Genomic DNA, 18,598 nt, shown 5'->3' on the forward strand with positions numbered 1-18,598 from the left:
AATGTTTGCAACAGTATCCACCCCTTTGAGCACGTCGTCGATGGCTTTTGACATGTCGTCGGCTGTGTTCGCCATTTTCGGCGCCATGCCAAATTCAAAAGTTAACATACCTCTCATGTTTGATATATTTTCCCTCTTATTTGTTATCACGGGCTATATTTCATGGAGGATTTTATTTTGGCCAATAAGAGTAATTCTGCATTTCTATTGGCTTACAAAAATGCCGATGCCCTACGCATTCGTTGAAAACTTGGTGAGAGGTCTTTGGACAAAAAAATTAAAGTGATTTGGACAAAGGCGTAAAAGTTTAAAGCAAAGTAAAGCAAGGGATTTTATAGTGCGATTTCGGAGAAAACATTTTTCCTAACGTAAAAGTCCAATTTAAGGTGCTCGATCCAATTTAAGGTGCACGCGAGTTAGCCAATCAATTCATACAAAGGCAGTTTTTAACCTAACCGCCCAAAAAATATGCAAATGGATATACAAAGACTAAGCTTAAAATGGTGCACCTTAAATTGGACCGCTTGTTTTAAGCTGTTTGGGACAAAGTGGAGTGAATGATGATGAATTATAACAGGAATCATCGCATTCATAACCCCCGAATACAGTAGGCTGGATTTTGGCTTCATGTGACATATTGTAGAATTATAATCCGATACCTACGAGTCGAGTTACATGTCTGCCTTCCACGGCAGCGTCTCGAAAAAAAGTGTTCTTAAATTGAACTTTTACGTTAGATGGAGCCAAATTCGTGGACTTCGTGGATGATCGGCGAGGTACGATGAAGTGGTCCCATGGGTCATTCGCCGTTGTAGCGTTGGGGCTAGTAGGGGCCATCGTTCCGATGAGAAATATTCTTGTCATGATTGGCAATGTCGTTTTGAACTCACAGTCAATCCAAATATACTTCGAAGTATTTGGATAATAAACCTGCCAATGAGAATATTTCTCATTGGGAAATCTCTTCCATGACCACTTGTGACGTGGTCGGCTCTGATTGGCTCACTCCTCACGGGGGGGAAACCTGCTTACAGCAGGACAAAGGCCTCTTTTGATGTTTTTCCCACGGACCATTGGCGAAAGTGAGCTGAGGCGAAAGGCATGGCCGCCCCAATTCTTAACACTGAGGATGCATCGTTCTAAACGATCGCAGCCTTGGGCTATCTGCAACGTACATCCTACATATGTATCGAGACTGGAGGACTTCGAACATTAGCGTTTCGTGTAACGTTACGGTACTGCATGTCGATAAAAATCTGCCAGGGAAAAGTCTTAAGTAACCGACAGCACGCCCATTCACTATCAACAGCTTCCAGTGTGACAAACCTCCCGATATAGATTCACGCCACAAGAATACGTAGTATTTGCAGTGTTAGTTTGAACACCCTCATACTTCAATTTGATTCGGTATGTCCAAAGCCACCAAGTACCAATCCGTGTCAACGGAGAAGGTGCAGCGAACTTACGCCAAGCATCCCCTTGACACAACCAACGTCTTCGCCCGCCTCAGCTACTGGTGGGCCACCCCCCTCATGAACCTGGGCAATCAACGCCAGCTGGAGTCGTCGGACCTGTGGCCCCTGCAGCAGGAAAACCAGTGCGACTTTGTGAGTCGCCAGTTTGAGCCCAGGTACCACGCTACCAAGTCCATCGTGAAGGCCAGCTTGTCGATGTTTGGTCCCCGTGCCTTGTTCATCGGACTAACGCGACTCGTGGTCATGGTGGCATCCCTCTATGCCCCCGTTGTGTTGCAGCAAGTCGTGTCGTCCGTCGAGTCTGGGGACGCTGACTTCCAAGCGCTGTTGATTCCAATTGTCATGCTATTCGTGGTCAATGTCATCCAAGCGGTAATCAAGACCCAGTCAGATTTGCAAAACGAAGTCATGTACGTCCAAGTTGCGTCCGCCCTGCAACATCTGCTGTTTAAGAAGACCATGGTGCTCAATGCCAAGTCCCGCAAACTCAAGAGCACCGGGGAAATCTCCAACTTATTCACGTCCGACATGTGGCAAGTATTGGGCGTGCCATTCATTGTCAACGACATTTGGATCATCCCATTGCAAGTGGCTACGTTGCTGTTTATGCTGTGGCAATTGTTGGGCTGGGCCATGGTCACTGGCATCGTGGTCGTTGGTGTGGCCTTCATCGTGAACCGCTACTTGGCCACGGCGACTCGCAACAATCGCAAGAAACTCATGGAGAAGAAAGACATCCGCATGAAGGTCGTGAATGAAGTGTTTGGGTCCATGCAAATCATCAAGCTGAACGCGTGGGAAGAACGGTATTACGTCAAAATTAGCGATTTCCGCGACGACGAATTGAAGTCGCTGTGGACGGGGTCGTGTATCCAAGCCGGCACGATTGCCATGAACTACATCGCGCCCGTGGCCCTCACGACGGTGTCCTTCGCCTCGTACGTGCTTCTGTTCAAGCAAACTCTGACGGCATCCAAGGTGTTCACGGCCCTCGCGCTGTTTAACATGATCAAGGCCCCCATGATGCTCCTGCCCGAAATCATCGCCATATCGATGCAATCCTTGGTGTCATACAAGCGTTTCACGGAATTCCTCGCCTTGGACGAGCGCGATCCGACCATCGTAAGCTCAACCGTGTCGTCCAACGCGATGGCCATCGAAGTGGTCGACGGGTGCTTTGGCTGGGATGCGGACAAGCCCTTCTTCAACCACTTGAACGTGTCTGTCAAGCGAGGCGAGTTGGTGGTGCTGCACGGCAGTGTGGGCGAAGGCAAGTCGTCCTTTTGCAACGTTCTCTTGGGGGAGCTGGACAAGTACGGGGGTTCTGTGGGGGTGAGCGGCCGCGTGGCGTTCTTTGCCCAGCAGCCGTGGATCCAGAACATGACCATTCGGGAAAACATCCTCTTTGGCCTGCCTTACGACCGCGTCAAGTACAACAGCGTGCTCGAAGCGTGTGCGTTAGCCAAAGACCTGACGCTGTTTGCCGCTGGCGACCGGACGGAGATTGGGTCCAAGGGCGTCAACGTGTCTGGCGGACAAAAGGCCCGCATCAGTCTGGCGCGGGCGTGCTACAGCGACGCCGACATTTTCATCTTGGACTCGCCCTTGTCTGCCGTGGACGCCATCGTGCAGAACGAAATCTTCACCAAGTGTATGTTGGGTCTGTTGCGCCACAAGACCATTCTGCTCGTCACGCACAGTCCTGAAATCATTGGTTCGCCGTACGTGGACCGTACGATTGAAATCAAGGACGGGGCGTTGGTGGAAACGGTCAACGGGGCCAAGATAGGTCTGGACAAGAGCCCGATCTCGCCTTTGAAAGCCCGACAGTACTTTACCGACGACTCGTCCGAAGATCTGTTGGAAGACCGAGTTGCTGTGACCACTGTGCACTACCAAGACATGATGCTGGTGTCGCCCTCAGTCAAATCTCCATTTGGAGGTCACTTGGAGCAGTACTGCTTATTCACCCCCGTCGACGACTCCCAGCCCAAGACGTACAACGAAACGAGTGGCAAGTTGGTGGTCGTGGAGGAGCGCGAGGCAGGGCGGGTGTCCAGCGAAGTGTTTCTCGCCTACTTCAATGCTGTGGGTGGTTGGCCAGTCGTGATTGTGCTGCTGGTGGTGCAAAGTGCGTGGCAGGGTCTCCAAGTGGCTAGCGACCTCTGGCTCAGTTCGTGGACGTCGACGGGTTCGACTACAACGTCCGAGGAGTTTCAGGCGTCGGCGGAGTACAACATCTCGATTTACGCGCTCTTGGCGGTGAGTTCGTCGGTCATGGTGGTGTTTCGCAGTCTCACAGTGTCATGGGCTGGCCTTCGAGCGTCGAAAAAACTGTTTGACGGTCTCTGCCAGTCGCTGCTTGGGGCTCCCATGCGCTTCTTCGATGTCAATCCGCTGGGCCGCATCTTGAACCGATTTGGTGGCGACATGAATCAAGTGGACAGCAACATCCCCAGGTCCGTGAGTTTTGTCTTCAGCTCGCTGTTTGTCCTGCTGTTTTCATTTGGCACCACGATTTTCGTCATCAAGTCCATGGGTCTAGTGCTGTTGCCACTCGTGTACATTTACTACAAGGTCGGGTCTGTGTTTGTCCAACCAGCGCGTGAATTGGTGCGACTGTCCAAGACCACACGGTCCACCATGGTGACCCACATCTCCGAGAGCATTGACGGTGCCGTGCTGGTTCGAGCGTTTGGCCCCAAGCAAGTGCGACGATTCGAACGACGGCACCACGCAAACGTTGACCTGAACAATGAAACCAACTTTTGCAGCGACTTGGCCGGTCAGTGGTTTGCCTTCCGCATCCAAATGATCAGTGCGTCGATGCTGCTCGTGACCACACTGGCCTTGGTGTACATGCGCAACTACTTGACGGCGGGGCTGATTGGGCTGGTCTTCAACTACTCGCTTCAGATCACAAACCAACTGGAAGGCATGGTGTGGGTGTGGTCTTCGCTGGAAACGGCCATGGTGGCCCCCGAACGCGTGGCAGAGTACACAAACGTGGAGCAGGAGGCCCCGCGCGTAATTCCTGGCAGCGCGCCTTCTTCGTGGCCTCAAGATGGCTCTGTGCGGTTCGACCGCGTCAGCTTCCGCTACAAACCCAACGACCCGCTGGTGCTGAAAGACATCAGTTTTGACGTCAAGTCGGGGGAGAAGGTGGGCATCGTCGGTCGCACGGGTGCTGGCAAGTCGAGTTTGACCATGGCGCTGTTCCGCATCAACGAACTCGCGTCTGGAACGATGGAGATTGGCGGCGTAGACGCGTCTTCGATGGGAGTCAAGACTTTGCGGGAAAGCATGGCCATCATTCCCCAGAACCCGATCCTGTTCAAAGGCACGCTGCGCACGTACTTGGACCCGTTGGATCAGTACACGGACGCCGAGCTGTGGGCCGTCTTGACCAAGGTGCGGCTCACAGGGCGCATCGCCGCCGAAACGGACAAACTGCAGAGCGTAGTGGAAGAGAACGGAGAGAACTACAGCGTGGGCGAGCGCCAGATGCTGTGCATGGCTCGAGCGCTGCTTCGGCAGTGCCGCATCGTCGTGATGGACGAAGCCACGGCCGCGATGGACCACGAGACGGACCAGAACCTTCAGCGCGTGATCCGCGACGAGTTTGCAGGCTCCACGGTGCTCACTATCGCCCATCGCCTCGACACGGTGCTGGACGCGGACCGCATCATGGTATTCGACCAAGGCCGGATCGTGCAATGCGACGCCCCGGGCAAGTTGATCCAAGCTGGCACCGGCATCTTTTACGACCTCTGCAGCGAAGGCGGGTACTTGGACAAAATTGTCGACGCGTAGTCCTTTCGTCGTGCATATCGATGTGTTGTCATGGATAATATACATCACTTTTGAACTTGCGTTGAAGTGACGGGAGTGGAGATTCTCCGTAGCAGCACCCGATAATCGTGCCGTAGCTGCCGAGCACATCCTAAATGCTGGTATTGATACCATACACATTGCCTCGAGATGAATATCGCATGCAAGGCCCCGGCGTCTAAAAAGCAAGGCCCTGTGGCCGAGAGCAGCGTGAAGGTGCGGCGGACGTGATCCTCCTCAACAGCTGCAAGGACATGCAAACGTGTGCCGATGCCACCATCGACGGTCGGCCACCGGAGCCATGTCGTATGCGTTCATTGCCACGATGGACAAGTTTTCGCTTGACGTGACGTACCAAGACCTTCTCAAGACCCTGCGCGTGTTTATGTACTCGAAATACACGCACGTGTTGTGCTTGTCGGCCTGGCGTGCGCTCACGATGAAGGTCAAGTTTGCCTTGAGGAGGATGTGAAAGGTATTAATACTGTGAATGTTCTCACTGTCTGAATGACGAGAATAATAATGAGCTCTCTTGTACTTTGTAAGCAGTGTCGTTTCCAGTTTTCACCTTGAGAAGAGCATGCAAAACACTGAAACGCTGTGTGGAGCTTATCACGTTGAATGCTCGACAACGAGATCATTTGGTATTTCGTTGTTTTTACTTGCCCTGGTACAACTCGTGAGACAACAGAATTCGGTGGGGGTTGGAGCTTGTCGGTGGCGCATTGTGAGTTGGATTGCCGAGATGGGGGATTGTAGCAGGTTCATGTGTGCGGCAATGGACACTCGACGTATGTGCCTTATTCTGCTGGATACAAGTACAGCTCCCAGGTAGAATACTGTCTGTACCAATGTCATCATCATGACAACATGCACGATCGTACGGTTCTACGTCCGCTTGGGGGCTACCTTTGGACGCATACTGACCTTGTCTGGCTGGACATTCTGAATACGAAACGGTCGTGAATTCAAACGTGGTGGCGGTTTCAAAAGTCTGAATGTTGGTCAAAACGTCAAAAAGTTGGTTTTATTGAGTATTTATCATACCCTACCAGAACGAACCCCTTGTGGCGCAGCCCTACCCCTGCCGATTTCATCACTAACTGGCTGAAGCCACAAGGGGTTCTGATGTGATAAGTCAATACAAATATAGGTGCAAGCAATCCGTCCCGAGTTCGATCCCCTTCTTCCGACTTCTACGGATACACTATCCGTAGTATCATGTTCATGCTACACTGTACATCGTGTCAACCAAAACAGATTGTTTGTTGCGAAATTCAATATGGAACCAGATGGAGCAGCGGACGTGGAGCCGATGCGGCAGCCGTTGGACCTTGTACGACTACGGTCATATCTGGAGAAACATTTCCCATGGCGGGGAAGAACGTGGGCTTATCTGTGCACCAATTCAAGCACGGGCAAAGCAACCAGACGTACTTGGTCGAGTTTGGAGCACAACGCTTGGTGTTGCGAAAGCAACCAGCAGGCAAGATCCTTCCATCGGCCCATGCAGTGGAAATTTCGCGTGATGGTGCCACTCTGGGTCGGCGGAGTAAGACGTCAAGAAGCATTAATAAGTCTTGGACGAAATAGCGTAGCAACTCGTCAAAAGCGTTAATATATTCAATATACTCCGGAGTATCTGACTGCACGATTTAGGAAATTTATGACTTTTTGACCTGGTGCCTAACATGTACTAGTAAATAAAAACGTTTTTGAACCTGTTTACTGTACGGTACAGTTAGATCAGTAGTCCACAGCAAAAGGTGCGAAAGGACGCGGTGAGTCGTTCGTGTCCCCAAATGCGAGTTACCACACACCTGCCAACATATATATGAATTTTGAAAAAGGATACAGGGACGCCTACTGCATTAAATTAATGTGGCTCCGTCTGCATCCAGTTCAAGCTCGTCCCCCTTTTGGTGCCCCGCGAGCCGCGCGATCCAGTCCCGGGGAATCGCCACCTTCGTCGTCGGTGGTTCATCTAGCTCCTCGTCCCTCGCCTCTCCATCGTCCACAACGATCACTTGCGCTTCCGCCCCGTCGTCATCCGAGATTTCAATCACGTTGGCCATCGCCCTCGCCGTGAGTCTCGTGAGGCGGGCCAACTTGCCCATCCGCTTCTTCGGCTTGAACGCTCCTCTCTCCCAGTCCGAATCGTCGGCGCTGCTGCTGCTGCTACTACTACTCTCGGTACTTCGCCCGCGTTTCTGTACCACGACAGCGGGCTGCTGGCGCTTCTTCGGAGTTTTCTTCTGCACCACCCCATCGTTCTGCATCGACTTGCGGGGGCGACTCTTTGGCATGGGTGGCGGCGCTAAGAACGACGTCGTGAGGTCCACGGCTAACACGGACGCAGCCACCCCCCCGTTCACCTTGGCCAGCTCGTCTTCGAACTTTCGTTTGGCTTCTTCCAGAGCCAACTGCTTCTTCTCGAGCTCACGTCTCGTGAGCTCCAACGCCCCCACACCCGCCGAACATTCGGAGGATGGTGTCGCCATCGCTGCCAGGTGGCCCCCCTCCTTGGCCCCCACCTCGTCTGGCAATTCCACAGCGCCCGTTTCCGTCTTCTCCACAGACCCAACCGACTGCTCATTCCGCTCCTTGTCGTTTGGTTCTTCATGGTTTTGAACGGGGACTACCTTCAACACGTCGCCACTACTTTTCAATGCATCTGCAGCTGCTGCTTGCTCCACAACCCCATCAACAACATCCAAGCCGTCCGCGACGATGGGTGTTTTTGGCTCGAGCTCTGGGGCTTCGTTTGCAGCGCCAGAAGAAGGCAAGTGTGCTTCGATGGGCACGCCGTCATGTGCTTCAACCATGGGCGGCAAGACGATGGCCTTGCTGGGGGGCTCCACGTCAGCCACCCCCCCCCCATCGTCGTTGTCTGACGATTCAGATTCCTCCGATGACGACGACGATGAGGATGACGACGACGATTCTTCAGACGACGAGGACGCCAATGTCGGGACGGCGATTTGTTCGTGGAACTTGGACATTTGGTGGTTGCGACTAGAGTGCTTGGACGACATCGTGGTGGGGGTCCGTGCTGGTCCGGGGGGGGTAGAGCCAATGGTTCGGGCCCAATGCGCCGCTTCCAGCGCGGCAAATCGCTCCCTTTCCTTGTGTACGATGTCCAGCAAATCCACTCGGTCGTCCGATTCGAGGTCGTGCTGCTGCTTCTGGTGCCATGCCTCGAGCGATTCCTTCTGGGCCATCATGGCCTTGGACCACCCAGTCACTTTGGCTTTGCCATTCCTCGGCCGTGGTTGGGGTGTTGTAGCCACTTTGAGAGCAACTTTGCCTCGCTGTTTTGCTGCTACCACCAGACGCTTCCGCTTGGCTCCATTCGCGCACCTGGTTGCAAACAACGCTCCTTTCACCGGTAGCGAGGTGGCGGCGGCACCCCGGCGTTGACTGGGAACCGTTTTTGTCTTTGTGGGGTTGGTCTGAACATTCGTACTTGGGGTGTTCCAGCTGCTGCTACTTGCTTGTAGCCCATGTCGATGCACAGTCTGATCGGTCTCGGATGCATCGCTGTGATCGCGTAAATCGAGCGACCGTTGGGTATCTTGTGCCGTAATACAAGCCGGCGGCGTCTGCTTTAGCCTCTCGAGCCGGGCCTGGTGTCGCGCTTCGAGCTCTTCCATCTGCCGCGCCATGTCCTTCCGCCGTGCCTCGATTGCCTCGGTGACCGCGTCTCGTTCGAGTACCGCGCCCCGCTCCTCATCGGCGCGCATCGCCATCAGCTTTTCCAACTCCGCCTCGGCGAGCCGCCGTCGTTCCTCGACTTTCATGCGTTCGGCTTCCACCTTGGCCATGCGTGCTTTGGCCAGCTCCAGCTCGATCGCCTCTAGCTTTTCCCGCTCCTTCACCGTCTTTGCCCATTCATTTGCCATCCACGTCGCTTCCTCCGCTTTCCGGCGGGCCACGCGGTCCTCGTACGCTTGGATCTCTGGGGCATGCAACGCCTTCAGCTTGGCTTCCAACGCCACCTGCCTCTTCTTCTCTTCCGCGCGGGCCTTGAGCATCTCCTGGCGTTCCGCGTGCATCTTGAGCCGCGTCGCGTCGTCCGACGTCGTCCTTCCAACATCCGAATCGTCCGACGACAAGTCGAGGCCCCCTCTGTCGCCGCCGTGGTCTTTCGTGGCGTTCTCAAACTCGCTCAACGCTGCCTGGCGGATCTGGTCTCGCAACGTCAAGGGCGGCGCTGCCTTCGTCCTGCAAGATGACGCGCCGCTGCTGGTCGTTCGAGAAGCGTGTTTGGGAGCGACCAGCGGTCGATTGTCGTCGCTGCTGCTGTCGTTGCCAGAACGTGGCATGGCACTTTCGTCCTCCGACGAGGAAAGCGGCGGGAGCGACGGAAGGCCCAACTGAGCGCGTTTTTGCTGCGCGCGGGCACGCAAGGCGGCTTGTTTCTGACGATGGCGCGCCTTGGCCGAGGCAGACGCCGTCGATGGGGTGGGTGCAGAGGGGGTGGTTTCGTTTTCGTCGTCAGAGTCGATGGCAAAGCGCACCGATTTCGTTGTGGAGTCGTGCTTCCGTTTCTGCTTGCTATGGCGTCGACGCTGGGACTTTGATAGTTGGGACGCCGCCGAGGGGTCTTGAGTTGAGGACGGGGTTGAAGCAGCAGTACGGCTACTTGTTGCCGTGGTGGGGGCTGTAGCGCGTGCATCCTGCGGAGCAGATGCAACTGGAGAGGAAGGCAGGTTGTCCGGGGTCGGAGCGGGTGCAGGTCGAACTCGGAGAAACTCCGCAGGCAGGTTGAGCAGCACCGGTTTGAACCGGTTGAAGTCTGGCGGTAGAGTCAAACCCGCCACGGTCATTGGCGTCCGGGCCGACACGGAAGCAGCAGGCGCTGACGGAGTCGAAGCGGGAGTTGCAGTTGGTGGGATGGGTTCATCTACCGGTAGTCGCTGCTTCGTTTGTGTGTGCGGGGACTCTTCAAACTCGAGTTGGCAGATCTGCCGGGCCTCCTTCTGCTGCTTTGCGCTCGAGTACGACGCAGAGATCTTGGCCTTCACGGCTCCCAGGTCTGGTCGTGTTGGCGCCTTGAGGATGGGCCTCAGATCCATAGACCTTGCTTGACGGGGATGACGATTGAATCAATTGCAGAATGCAGCGTTATCCGGTTGTTCGAATGCAATAAGGCCACCATACATTTTTCAAGTCAACATTTGATATTGGAAACATTATCGAAGATTTCGTCGGTAGCAGATTGTTGATTGACCAGGCAGTTGCAACAGACAACCGCCGCCGTCACTTGCCGCGCCGAATCACGCTGCTCACGGCGGTGTTGATGCGCTCGTTGGTCACATACAGCTCAAAGTACGTGTCGATCACGCTGGAAATGACAAACCTCTCCACGAACGCGGGGAGCAGCACCACGCTCATCTTGTTGTGGAGCAGCCGAGTCACATTCCCTCGCAAAACCTACCCGTCGACATCAATCGGTCAACGACGACGCATCAACGTACCGCTTGAAATTCCCCGATGGTCTTGACATGGTGAGTCGCGTCCTTCCCAAAGCATTCCAACAGGGACACGTCGACGGCACGGCTGAGCACGGACAGGAGCGCCGCGACACCCTTCTCAATCAACCAGTTGACCACCGGTTGCGGCATTGGAATGGGCAAGTTGATCATGTCGGCGACCTTTCGACGCAGGATTTCCACGTCGTCGATCCCCATGGCTTCCCTAGTCCCTCCGTCATCTCCGTCGATCGTCCATCATCTCCACCATCGATCGACCTACCGGATGTAGATGGCAATCAGCGACAACGACGTGGTTTCTTGCGACAAAATGTCGTCCAGCTTGGTGTTTCCCATGGCATCGGTCAAGATTGCGATCGTCGCATGCAGGATCAGCCGCTCGTCGTCCTCACTTAAGTACGGCAGATACGGCAACTTGTCGCCATAGTACACGAACAGGCGCGACTGCAACAGCTCTCGCTGGGCATCCGGCACGGCCTTGCTCGTCACGATGCGCTCCCAGTACGCCCGTGGCATGAAGCTCTCGACGTCTGCCACGATCTTCTCCACGGCGCTCTGGATGATCTCGGTCTCGTCATCGTCCGACATGCCAGGAATGTCCACCGCCGCCTTGATCAACGCCCCCAGCGCCGCAATCTGCAAAGTGCACATACTACGTGACGCCAAGTAGTTGGTTATGCGCTCTCACGCTCTTCTTGGGCAGTGGCGGCGCGCTGCTGCCACATGGACGTGACCGAGCGTCGGTGGCCGCTCCCATGAGCATCCCCGCGCACGCAAGAAGCCACACCGCATGGTGTCGGGGAGTAGGACGCCGCCGAGAGGACGTTGCGTGGACGCCCGTGGCCAACCCGTGGACAATCCGGCTGGCCATGATGGTGCAATATGTGTGGGACGATACTTTGAAGTAGAGTAAAAACAAAAGAAAAAAACGTGTTTTTAGTTGAGGTTGCACTTGTCGTTTCACGTCTTTACAGGTTTGAGCAACATGGCCACAGCAGTGTCGATGCGAGACTTTGTCACACACAGGTCAAAGTACGAGTCGACGATCTTGGCCAGGACAAACGCTTCCACAAACGCGGGCATGCCGAACACGTTCATGTTGTGGTCCAACAGCCCCGTCACATTCAGCCGCAGCACCTACCTCGTCACATGAAAAAGTCATTGTACATATCAACTCATTGGGTTGCTACGCTTTCTTACCTCTTCAAAGTCGGCGGCGGACGTGACCGGTCGCGTCCGCGCCTTCCCAAAGCACTCCACGAGCGACAAGTCCACGGCGTCGTTCAAGATAGCTACCAACGCCGCGACGCCCTTGCCAATCACCCACTTGACTGCGGGCTCTGGCAGGGGAATCGGCAGCTCGATGATGCTCGACACCTCCTTCCGCAGCGCTTCCACGTCGTCGATGCCCATGGCCTCCCGGATGAAGATGGCCGCCAACGACACTGACGTCGCGTCCTGTGCCAAGATGTCGTCCAGCTTTGTGTTTCCCATCGCGTCCGACACGATGGCCACCGTCGCATGGACGATCAGACGCTGGTCTTGCTCGGACAAGTAAGGCAAGTTCAACGTCGACTGGAAGTGCTCGATGAGGCGCGACTGCAGCAGCTCGCGTTGAGCATCAGGCACCGTTTTGGTCGTCATGATACGATCCCAATATGACTGGGGCATGAAGTTCTCCATCTCAAACACAATGCGCTCCACCGCGCTCTGTATGATCTCCATTTCCTCCGACTCGTTCATGCCAGGAATGTCCACCGCTGCATTGATCAACGACGACAACGCCACGATCTACGTACGCGTCAGTGGTACTGGAGATGGTAGCTGGTAATTGGGGGTTACCTACGCTTTGTTGTGGCAATGGCTCGCGCGACCAACGTCGGTTGGAACTGCAATACAAAGTACGTCGGCGACGAAGACGACTCCACGGCACACACGAGGCCACATCCTGCAAGCACACTTGCACCAACCAGAAGCCGCGATACATGTCGAGGAGCGGTCGTTGCATGGAGTGCCGCCCCCGCGCTCTGAAGCATCCGACGATACCGGTACGCCTTCATTGCGCACTGTCTATCACTGATGGTTCGTGGTGATATGCATCACAACTACTGACAACACAGTTCTTACAGTATAACCGAACAGTCAGCCGAGATTATCCGGATTGCTGCAGTTGAAACGATTCCGGATACCTGTCCGGATTCGTAAGGAAAAAAGATTGAAACGGCACTTTGTTCTTTTGAAACACCCATCGGTCCATTGGGGAATTGATTGCACGCTTCCTTGAGGACACGTCATGATGGCGACCTCCATGCTGCCGATAACGACTCTGCTGAAAGCACCTATGGATGCCAAGGACGTCGCCGATACGAAAGATAGCGTCCGTCCATCCACCTCGGCCACGGACATTCCGATGTCGCCTACGTCGACGCCACCAATCGACACAACCTCCAACCAGGACGAAGCGAGCAGCCAACAAGACACATCGCTCACAGCCCTAGCCCGAACCTTTTCCGTCCCAGCACCGCACTTGGCACCTAACAGCCCAACAGTCATCAATGACGTTGGTGCTCCATTTTCACGCACGGTGTCGGCGCCAGCCAGTGTTCCACAGGAAGGGCATCCACCGCATTTTCCCCCTCAGCATGCATCGTCTCTACCTCCGCAATGTGCTCCTCCATCAAAGACGTCCCCACTTCCAAGAGATCCCATCGAGGACGAGTTCGATGTCGTCGTCGACGAAACATTGCCCATGGGGTACTTACAACTCGTCACTTCTTCTTCTTTGACTGCCAATAATGTTATCGTGATACCCGTCTCGTCGTAGGCTTCAATTTGTATTGGACACGTTGTGGCGCGACGACCAATTCACAATTGAAGGCCTGAAAAAGGTCGGCGAAACCAACGTGACCGTGTCGCAGTGGGCCGACAAACCTGTGGCGTACACCGCGTTCAATCGCCCCGAAACGTTCCAAAGCGAGCGCCGAGTGACGTTTGTCCACAACAAAAAGAATTTTATCGGCCCCAGCGCGATCCCGACCACCCAAATCCACCGGTACGGCCTACTACAGCTGTACCATTCGTCGTGACCATTCACTTAGGTACACGTACACGCCTGGGCAGCGGTTGGTGGTGAGCGTCACGTCCAGCGTGCACGACGCGCCATTTTGCGACTACTTCCGCGCCGAAAGTCGCTGGGTGTTCGACGCATCGTTGTCGTCCGCCCACGAATGCTCGTTGGTCAGTGGCATGCGGCTGAATTGGGCCAAAAGCACGTTTCTCAAGGGCCAGGTACTACTGTACAGGCGACGTGAAATGTTCGTGTTCACAAGCGATTAAGTTGTGTTATGTCTGGATAGATTGAAGGGTTTGCCAAATCCGAGTCGAAATCAGTCATGCTGAAGTGGGTCAAGCAAGCCATCGACGCGTACAACAGCGCCTATCCGTCGGAGAAACCAGTGCATCGTCAAGACCAAGGCCCAGTGGCCGCCGCCGCGTCCGAAGATGGTCGCAAGAAGGATCAAGATGCTGTGGCGACGATGACGACAACAAAGAAGTTGAATCCAGACACGAGCCTGCTTCTCTTGCGACAGCTGAATGTCGTGGGTGTTGTGGTGCTGGTGGTGCTGCTGCTGCAATTGATGGTAACTCTGTACAACCTCAGGACAACCACGAACGAATCCGTCCGGCTGCAAAAACAACACCAGGTGCTTCTCAGTCAAATCATGGACAAGATGAAGTGCGTCAAGTCGAGTGAGTGAGTTCCATGGGATGCCTCACTTCTTGCACAATAGCATAACACCATAATGTTACATGAAAATATATAACTATTTGCAACTGTCCATATTCTATTTTGCTGATACTGTAGACTGTGCATTGGCCTGGGCAGTTAGTCAAGAGCATCTCCCATGCATCGCCGAATATGACGTTACTCCCCCTCGGGTACCACCGACAAGGGACACCGAGGTGTGGTTCGGGTCGAATTAAGACGACATAGGGCGCATGTTTGGAATGGGTGAACGAAATGAGTGTCGGCACCTTTCGGACTATGTGGCCAGTACGACAAGCCCAGCTCACCGGTCGACTGTGCGAATATGACCTTACTGGTGTGGTCTGACACAAATATGACAGTAGTTAGTTAGTTGATGGACTGGTATGTCTGCTTGAATTTACACATCATGTATTAATTAATATTAGTGCAACTTCGTTGGCAGGTCATAATTTCTACTACAGTGCGCGACAAAAAGGTAAGGACAGGCACCAAAATGAGCTATTTTTAGGACGTTTTAGCCAAAATTGGTCAGAAACGGCTAATTTTTGGATATAATGTACTCCTTGTCACGACAAATACATGGTACATTCTAGAACTTTAGAATTCGTCGTTGTCGGGAAGTTATCCTCAAATTTGTGTTTGTATGGTGCGACAAATATACATGGACAATACAAAACTCAAGATATAAAATACATTCAATACTTTGTTTTACCACCATGAAATGCATGAACTGCAAGACACCGAGAAGTCATGGACGCAATGAGCGTTTCAAAGTAGCTGTGCTCCATTTCAGACCACGATGCTAAAATTTGACGCTTTAGATCGCTCCGATTGTTAAATTGGCGTCGACCGTTATCATATACCTTGCGCGAAAGGTGTGCCCAAGCATTTTCTATCGGATTCAAGTCCGGTGATAATGCCGGCCAAGGCAAGACATCAACATCATTCTCCTCCAAAAATGCTTTCGTTGCATGTGAACTATGAACACTGGCATTGTCCTGTTGAAAGACAAAGTCAGTTCCATAATGTAAATGAGCAAACGGCAGCATGTACTCAGACAGAGTGTAGATGTAGCACTCAGAGTCCTGGCGTCCATCGAGGAAGACGACATCGCTCCTTCCATGCCACGCAAACGCAGCCCAAATCATGACGCTGCCGCCACCTTGTTGCCGGTTCATGCGCTGTTGTTTTGGCTGGCGCTTGTCGTGCCAGTACTTTTGATATCCGTCTGGCCCGTCAAGGTTGAACTTTTTCTCATCGGAGAAAACGACACACTTCCACTTTTCGCCAAACGTGACGTTTTCTTGAGCCCAGAGCAACCTTGCCTTCATATGTGCGGCTGTCAGGGCTGGTGTTGCAGTGCGATATATGTGCTCGAGGTGGTCGGACTTGTGCAGGAGGCGTTGGACAGTTCGCACATGGACATAGAGGTTCAGGTTGTGCCGTATTTCAGACGCGCTGCATTGGCCTTTCTGGGCTTCGCGGATGACGGCGCTCTTTGCTCGGTCGGACAGCTTTGGTTTACGGCCTGTAGAGGTCGCCTTACCGTAGGCGACAGGGTCACGCAGGACGTTGGCAACGACAGACTTTGAACAGTTGATGTTGTGCGCAATTTCACGGAAGGTTTCCCCATGGTCACGTCGAGCAACGATCTCACCGACCTGACGGTCAGTGAGCGTCTTACGTTTGGCCATCAAGATGTAAAGTGACTTCAAATTTGTATTGTCCACGTATATTTGTCGCACCATACAAACACGAGTTTGAGGATAACTTCCCGACAACCACGAATTCGAAAGTTCTAGAATGTACCATGTATTTGTCGTGACAAGGAGTACATTATATCCAAAAATCAGCCGTTTCTGACCAATTTTGGCTAAAACGTCCTAAAAATAGCTCATTTTGATGCCTGTCCTTACCTTTTTGTCGCACACTGTAGTAACAAACACTAGTATTGGCTTCGCGTCCAATATGTGCCACACACACTCCAATACATAAAGGTCTCAAGTTGGTAGATTGAAGTTATATAAATAATACTGTATGAATTCAATTCGTGGGATAGGCATCACCTCAAAGAACATGTTTTACATACAAAAATATTTACTTCGAAGTAATATACTGTACTTACGCTCGATGGATTAGGCGATTCAGCATACTCGTCCCAAATGTTGTGTAAACGGATAGCGTGACCGATCAGTGATCCGCCAAAAAAAATTATATGTTATTGTCTCGATTCGATGTTCACGGTCTACGTAGGATGAAGAACGACTTGGACGAGAGATTTCAACATGTTTATAAGCAAAAGTAAGGTGCAAGTACCGCTGGTGGTTGGCCTGTCGGGTACGCTCGCCTTGAAGCAACGACGGCTTGTTGTGCTTGCTGCTCGGTGGTTTACTGACATGGCTATTCCACACGTTTTTCTGTTTTTGCAGCAAACTCAACTCGCGAAAGTACATGAGCGCCATGCAAAACAGGCCAAACTTGACCACTTGCTCCGTTTCGTTGAGGACCGTTGCTACCGCCGACCCTACAAAAAGTCCACGTCACGACAAAACACACACCAAAGTTGCCCAGCAACTTGTTCGATCAGACCAAAGTCTTTTCATTTGACCAAAACGGCCTTACTTAACCATTGATATATATATAAATATTGGAATGGATATCGTTTTGTACCTGCTTGGACGACTTTTCCGCGGCGTTGTGTGGCCTGCGCGTCCACTTCGATGGGTGTCCATTTGTCAAAGGGGGTGCCAAACTTGGCTTTGGCTTCGTTCATGTCTTTCAATTCGGAAGTCAGCATGTCTAACGTTAAGCACAAATTATACCATGGTCACGGGTTCTTTTAAACAACAAACCTCGATACAAGAATGTAAGGGACCGCAACGCATGGCATAGACTGTCAGTGGCCCTACCTTGTACACACTAGGGACGTAACCCTGGACCTGACGACGGGACTCTCGATTGCCTTTTGCCCGCTCCCCTTAGACTTGTCTTGGGATATATTCAACCACGAACGAACAAGCTGGCAGTCCTCGTCAGTTGTGAAGTTCTCACCCCGCCCGTTGAGAGGGGCCATTCCAGCAACGGGTATGCAAATGTCTGTGCTCAAATACATGCGTTTTATTGGTGGAAATATGATCCTTTGTGGTTTATGATTGTCTCCTCTATTTTTCCGCCGTGGTGGTCACAAAACGGTAAAAATGACCGATTTCCAGTGCGCGGTAAAACTACTAGTATGCCGTTTCTGGTAGATACCCTCGCACCGCCAAAACTGCATATTTTACCCCAAAAACGGTAAAATATCGTTTACCGTCGCACCATTGGGGATGCCCTCAACCCGTGCAGAGCCACGGATTCAATGAGGTCGCCGGGCCAGTTGAACGTGGCGTGCAGCAATGCTTGGTTACCGTTGACGGAAAGGCACAACCCTGGTCGCAACCACATCGACGCGTCGGTGGAAATATTTTTAGGCCTTCTGACCGAAAATTTGAAAGAATCAAGGGTCAGAGTTGAAATGTCTGCAATACCGGGAACGTTGTCAAAAGCTCCTAACGATGGGGTGCGGAATCCAACCGCCCAAACATTGCCGGAATAGAGGGTAACCGTAGCGTCCTTCATCAAAGGATGATGCGGGGTTGTTAAACAACAATTGAGACGCAGCGGTGGTGTAGCGATGTGACAGGTGGGTTAACGGCTTGCCACCACCTTGCCCGCACCCAGCTCCTAAGTACCTGGCTGCACCCTAGCTCATGCTTGCCTGGGAACGTGTCTCAAAGGCAAGTATAGCTTAGAATCGCTAGCCCAGTGAAGTTCCCCAATGTCTCAACCGCACCCGCATCCATTGTATACAAAAATGCATATTAGTGTAGAAGTAGTGAAGTAGACTAAGAAGATTTCATAGTGATGAGGATTAAGGAGATCTTTGTAGATCTTCCGTTAATTCATTGTGCATTTTGCCCTCAACTACACACGCTTCCTCCCGCAGTGCTATAGGTGGCATGGACGAGAGCAGCAAGGAACTTCATGGCAAT

At 52.9% G+C, this 18,598-nt stretch overlaps 8 protein-coding genes across 8 annotated transcripts; 3 read left to right on the forward strand and 5 right to left on the reverse strand.

Annotated features, from left to right (window-relative positions):
* Positions 1 to 1,409: 1,409 nt before the first annotated feature.
* H257_11890 (hypothetical protein) lies at positions 1,410 to 5,348 on the forward strand (the record flags this gene model as incomplete). The annotated part of the gene is made up of 1 exon (XM_009838968.1): positions 1,410 to 5,348. The coding sequence occupies one exon, from the start codon at positions 1,410 to 1,412 to the stop codon at positions 5,286 to 5,288; it is 3,879 nt and encodes a 1,292-aa protein (XP_009837270.1). The 3' UTR covers positions 5,289 to 5,348.
* Positions 5,349 to 5,456: 108 nt separating this feature from the next.
* H257_11891 (hypothetical protein) lies at positions 5,457 to 5,778 on the forward strand (the record flags this gene model as incomplete). Its single annotated transcript, XM_009838969.1, has 2 exons — positions 5,457 to 5,522; positions 5,551 to 5,778. The coding sequence occupies 2 exons, from the start codon at positions 5,457 to 5,459 to the stop codon at positions 5,776 to 5,778; spliced, it is 294 nt and encodes a 97-aa protein (XP_009837271.1).
* A 1,287-nt stretch (positions 5,779 to 7,065) lies between these two features.
* Positions 7,066 to 10,474, reverse strand: H257_11892 (hypothetical protein). The gene has a single exon (XM_009838970.1). The coding sequence runs from the start codon at positions 10,382 to 10,384 to the stop codon at positions 7,178 to 7,180; it is 3,207 nt and encodes a 1,068-aa protein (XP_009837272.1). The 5' UTR covers positions 10,385 to 10,474; the 3' UTR covers positions 7,066 to 7,177.
* A 94-nt stretch (positions 10,475 to 10,568) lies between these two features.
* Positions 10,569 to 11,452, reverse strand: H257_11893 (hypothetical protein; the record flags this gene model as incomplete). Its single annotated transcript, XM_009838971.1, has 3 exons — positions 10,569 to 10,742; positions 10,787 to 11,006; positions 11,064 to 11,452. The coding sequence occupies 3 exons, from the start codon at positions 11,450 to 11,452 to the stop codon at positions 10,569 to 10,571; spliced, it is 783 nt and encodes a 260-aa protein (XP_009837273.1).
* A 1-nt stretch (position 11,453) lies between these two features.
* On the reverse strand, positions 11,454 to 11,672 carry H257_11894 (hypothetical protein; the record flags this gene model as incomplete). Its single annotated transcript, XM_009838972.1, has 1 exon — positions 11,454 to 11,672. One exon carries the CDS (start codon positions 11,670 to 11,672, stop codon positions 11,454 to 11,456), a length of 219 nt encoding a protein of 72 aa, XP_009837274.1.
* Positions 11,673 to 11,729: 57 nt separating this feature from the next.
* On the reverse strand, positions 11,730 to 12,907 carry H257_11895 (hypothetical protein). The gene is made up of 3 exons (XM_009838973.1): positions 12,648 to 12,907; positions 12,002 to 12,592; positions 11,730 to 11,938 (listed from the first exon to the last, which is right to left on the reverse strand). Exons 1-3 carry the CDS (start codon positions 12,807 to 12,809, stop codon positions 11,762 to 11,764), a joined length of 930 nt encoding a protein of 309 aa, XP_009837275.1. The 5' UTR covers positions 12,810 to 12,907; the 3' UTR covers positions 11,730 to 11,761.
* Positions 12,908 to 13,040: 133 nt separating this feature from the next.
* On the forward strand, positions 13,041 to 14,642 carry H257_11896 (hypothetical protein). Its single transcript, XM_009838974.1, has 4 exons — positions 13,041 to 13,555; positions 13,626 to 13,853; positions 13,900 to 14,089; positions 14,158 to 14,642. Exons 1-4 carry the CDS (start codon positions 13,095 to 13,097, stop codon positions 14,557 to 14,559), a joined length of 1,281 nt encoding a protein of 426 aa, XP_009837276.1. The 5' UTR covers positions 13,041 to 13,094; the 3' UTR covers positions 14,560 to 14,642.
* A 2,166-nt stretch (positions 14,643 to 16,808) lies between these two features.
* Positions 16,809 to 18,011, reverse strand: H257_11897 (hypothetical protein; the record flags this gene model as incomplete). Its single annotated transcript, XM_009838975.1, has 5 exons — positions 16,809 to 16,815; positions 16,887 to 17,094; positions 17,241 to 17,369; positions 17,423 to 17,475; positions 17,878 to 18,011. 5 exons carry the CDS (start codon positions 18,009 to 18,011, stop codon positions 16,809 to 16,811), a joined length of 531 nt encoding a protein of 176 aa, XP_009837277.1.
* Between the last annotated feature and the right edge of the window lie 587 nt (positions 18,012 to 18,598).

Source organism: Aphanomyces astaci, assembly GCF_000520075.1.
Source record: "Aphanomyces astaci strain APO3 unplaced genomic scaffold supercont1.36, whole genome shotgun sequence".
NCBI classification, from domain to species: Eukaryota; Oomycota; class Saprolegniomycetes; order Saprolegniales; family Verrucalvaceae; genus Aphanomyces; species Aphanomyces astaci.

Excerpts from the sequence above, each read along its gene's own strand:
- H257_11892 (XM_009838970.1), bottom strand. The coding sequence starts at position 10,384 with ATGGATCTGAGGCCCATCCTCAAGGCGCCAACACGACCAGACCTGGGA.
- H257_11895 (XM_009838973.1), bottom strand. The coding sequence starts at position 12,809 with ATGCAACGACCGCTCCTCGACATGTATCGCGGCTTCTGGTTGGTGCAA. Across the intron at positions 12,593-12,647 it reads AGCCATTGCCACAACAAAGC|ATCGTGGCGTTGTCGTCGTT; the intron begins GTAGGTAACCCC and ends ACGCGTACGTAG. Across the intron at positions 11,939-12,001 it reads CCGCCGCCGACTTTGAAGAG|GTGCTGCGGCTGAATGTGAC; the intron begins GTAAGAAAGCGT and ends GTGACGAGGTAG.
- H257_11896 (XM_009838974.1), top strand. The coding sequence starts at position 13,095 with ATGATGGCGACCTCCATGCTGCCGATAACGACTCTGCTGAAAGCACCT. Across the intron at positions 13,556-13,625 it reads GACGAAACATTGCCCATGGG|GCTTCAATTTGTATTGGACA; the intron begins GTACTTACAACT and ends GTCTCGTCGTAG. Across the intron at positions 14,090-14,157 it reads GCACGTTTCTCAAGGGCCAG|ATTGAAGGGTTTGCCAAATC; the intron begins GTACTACTGTAC and ends ATGTCTGGATAG.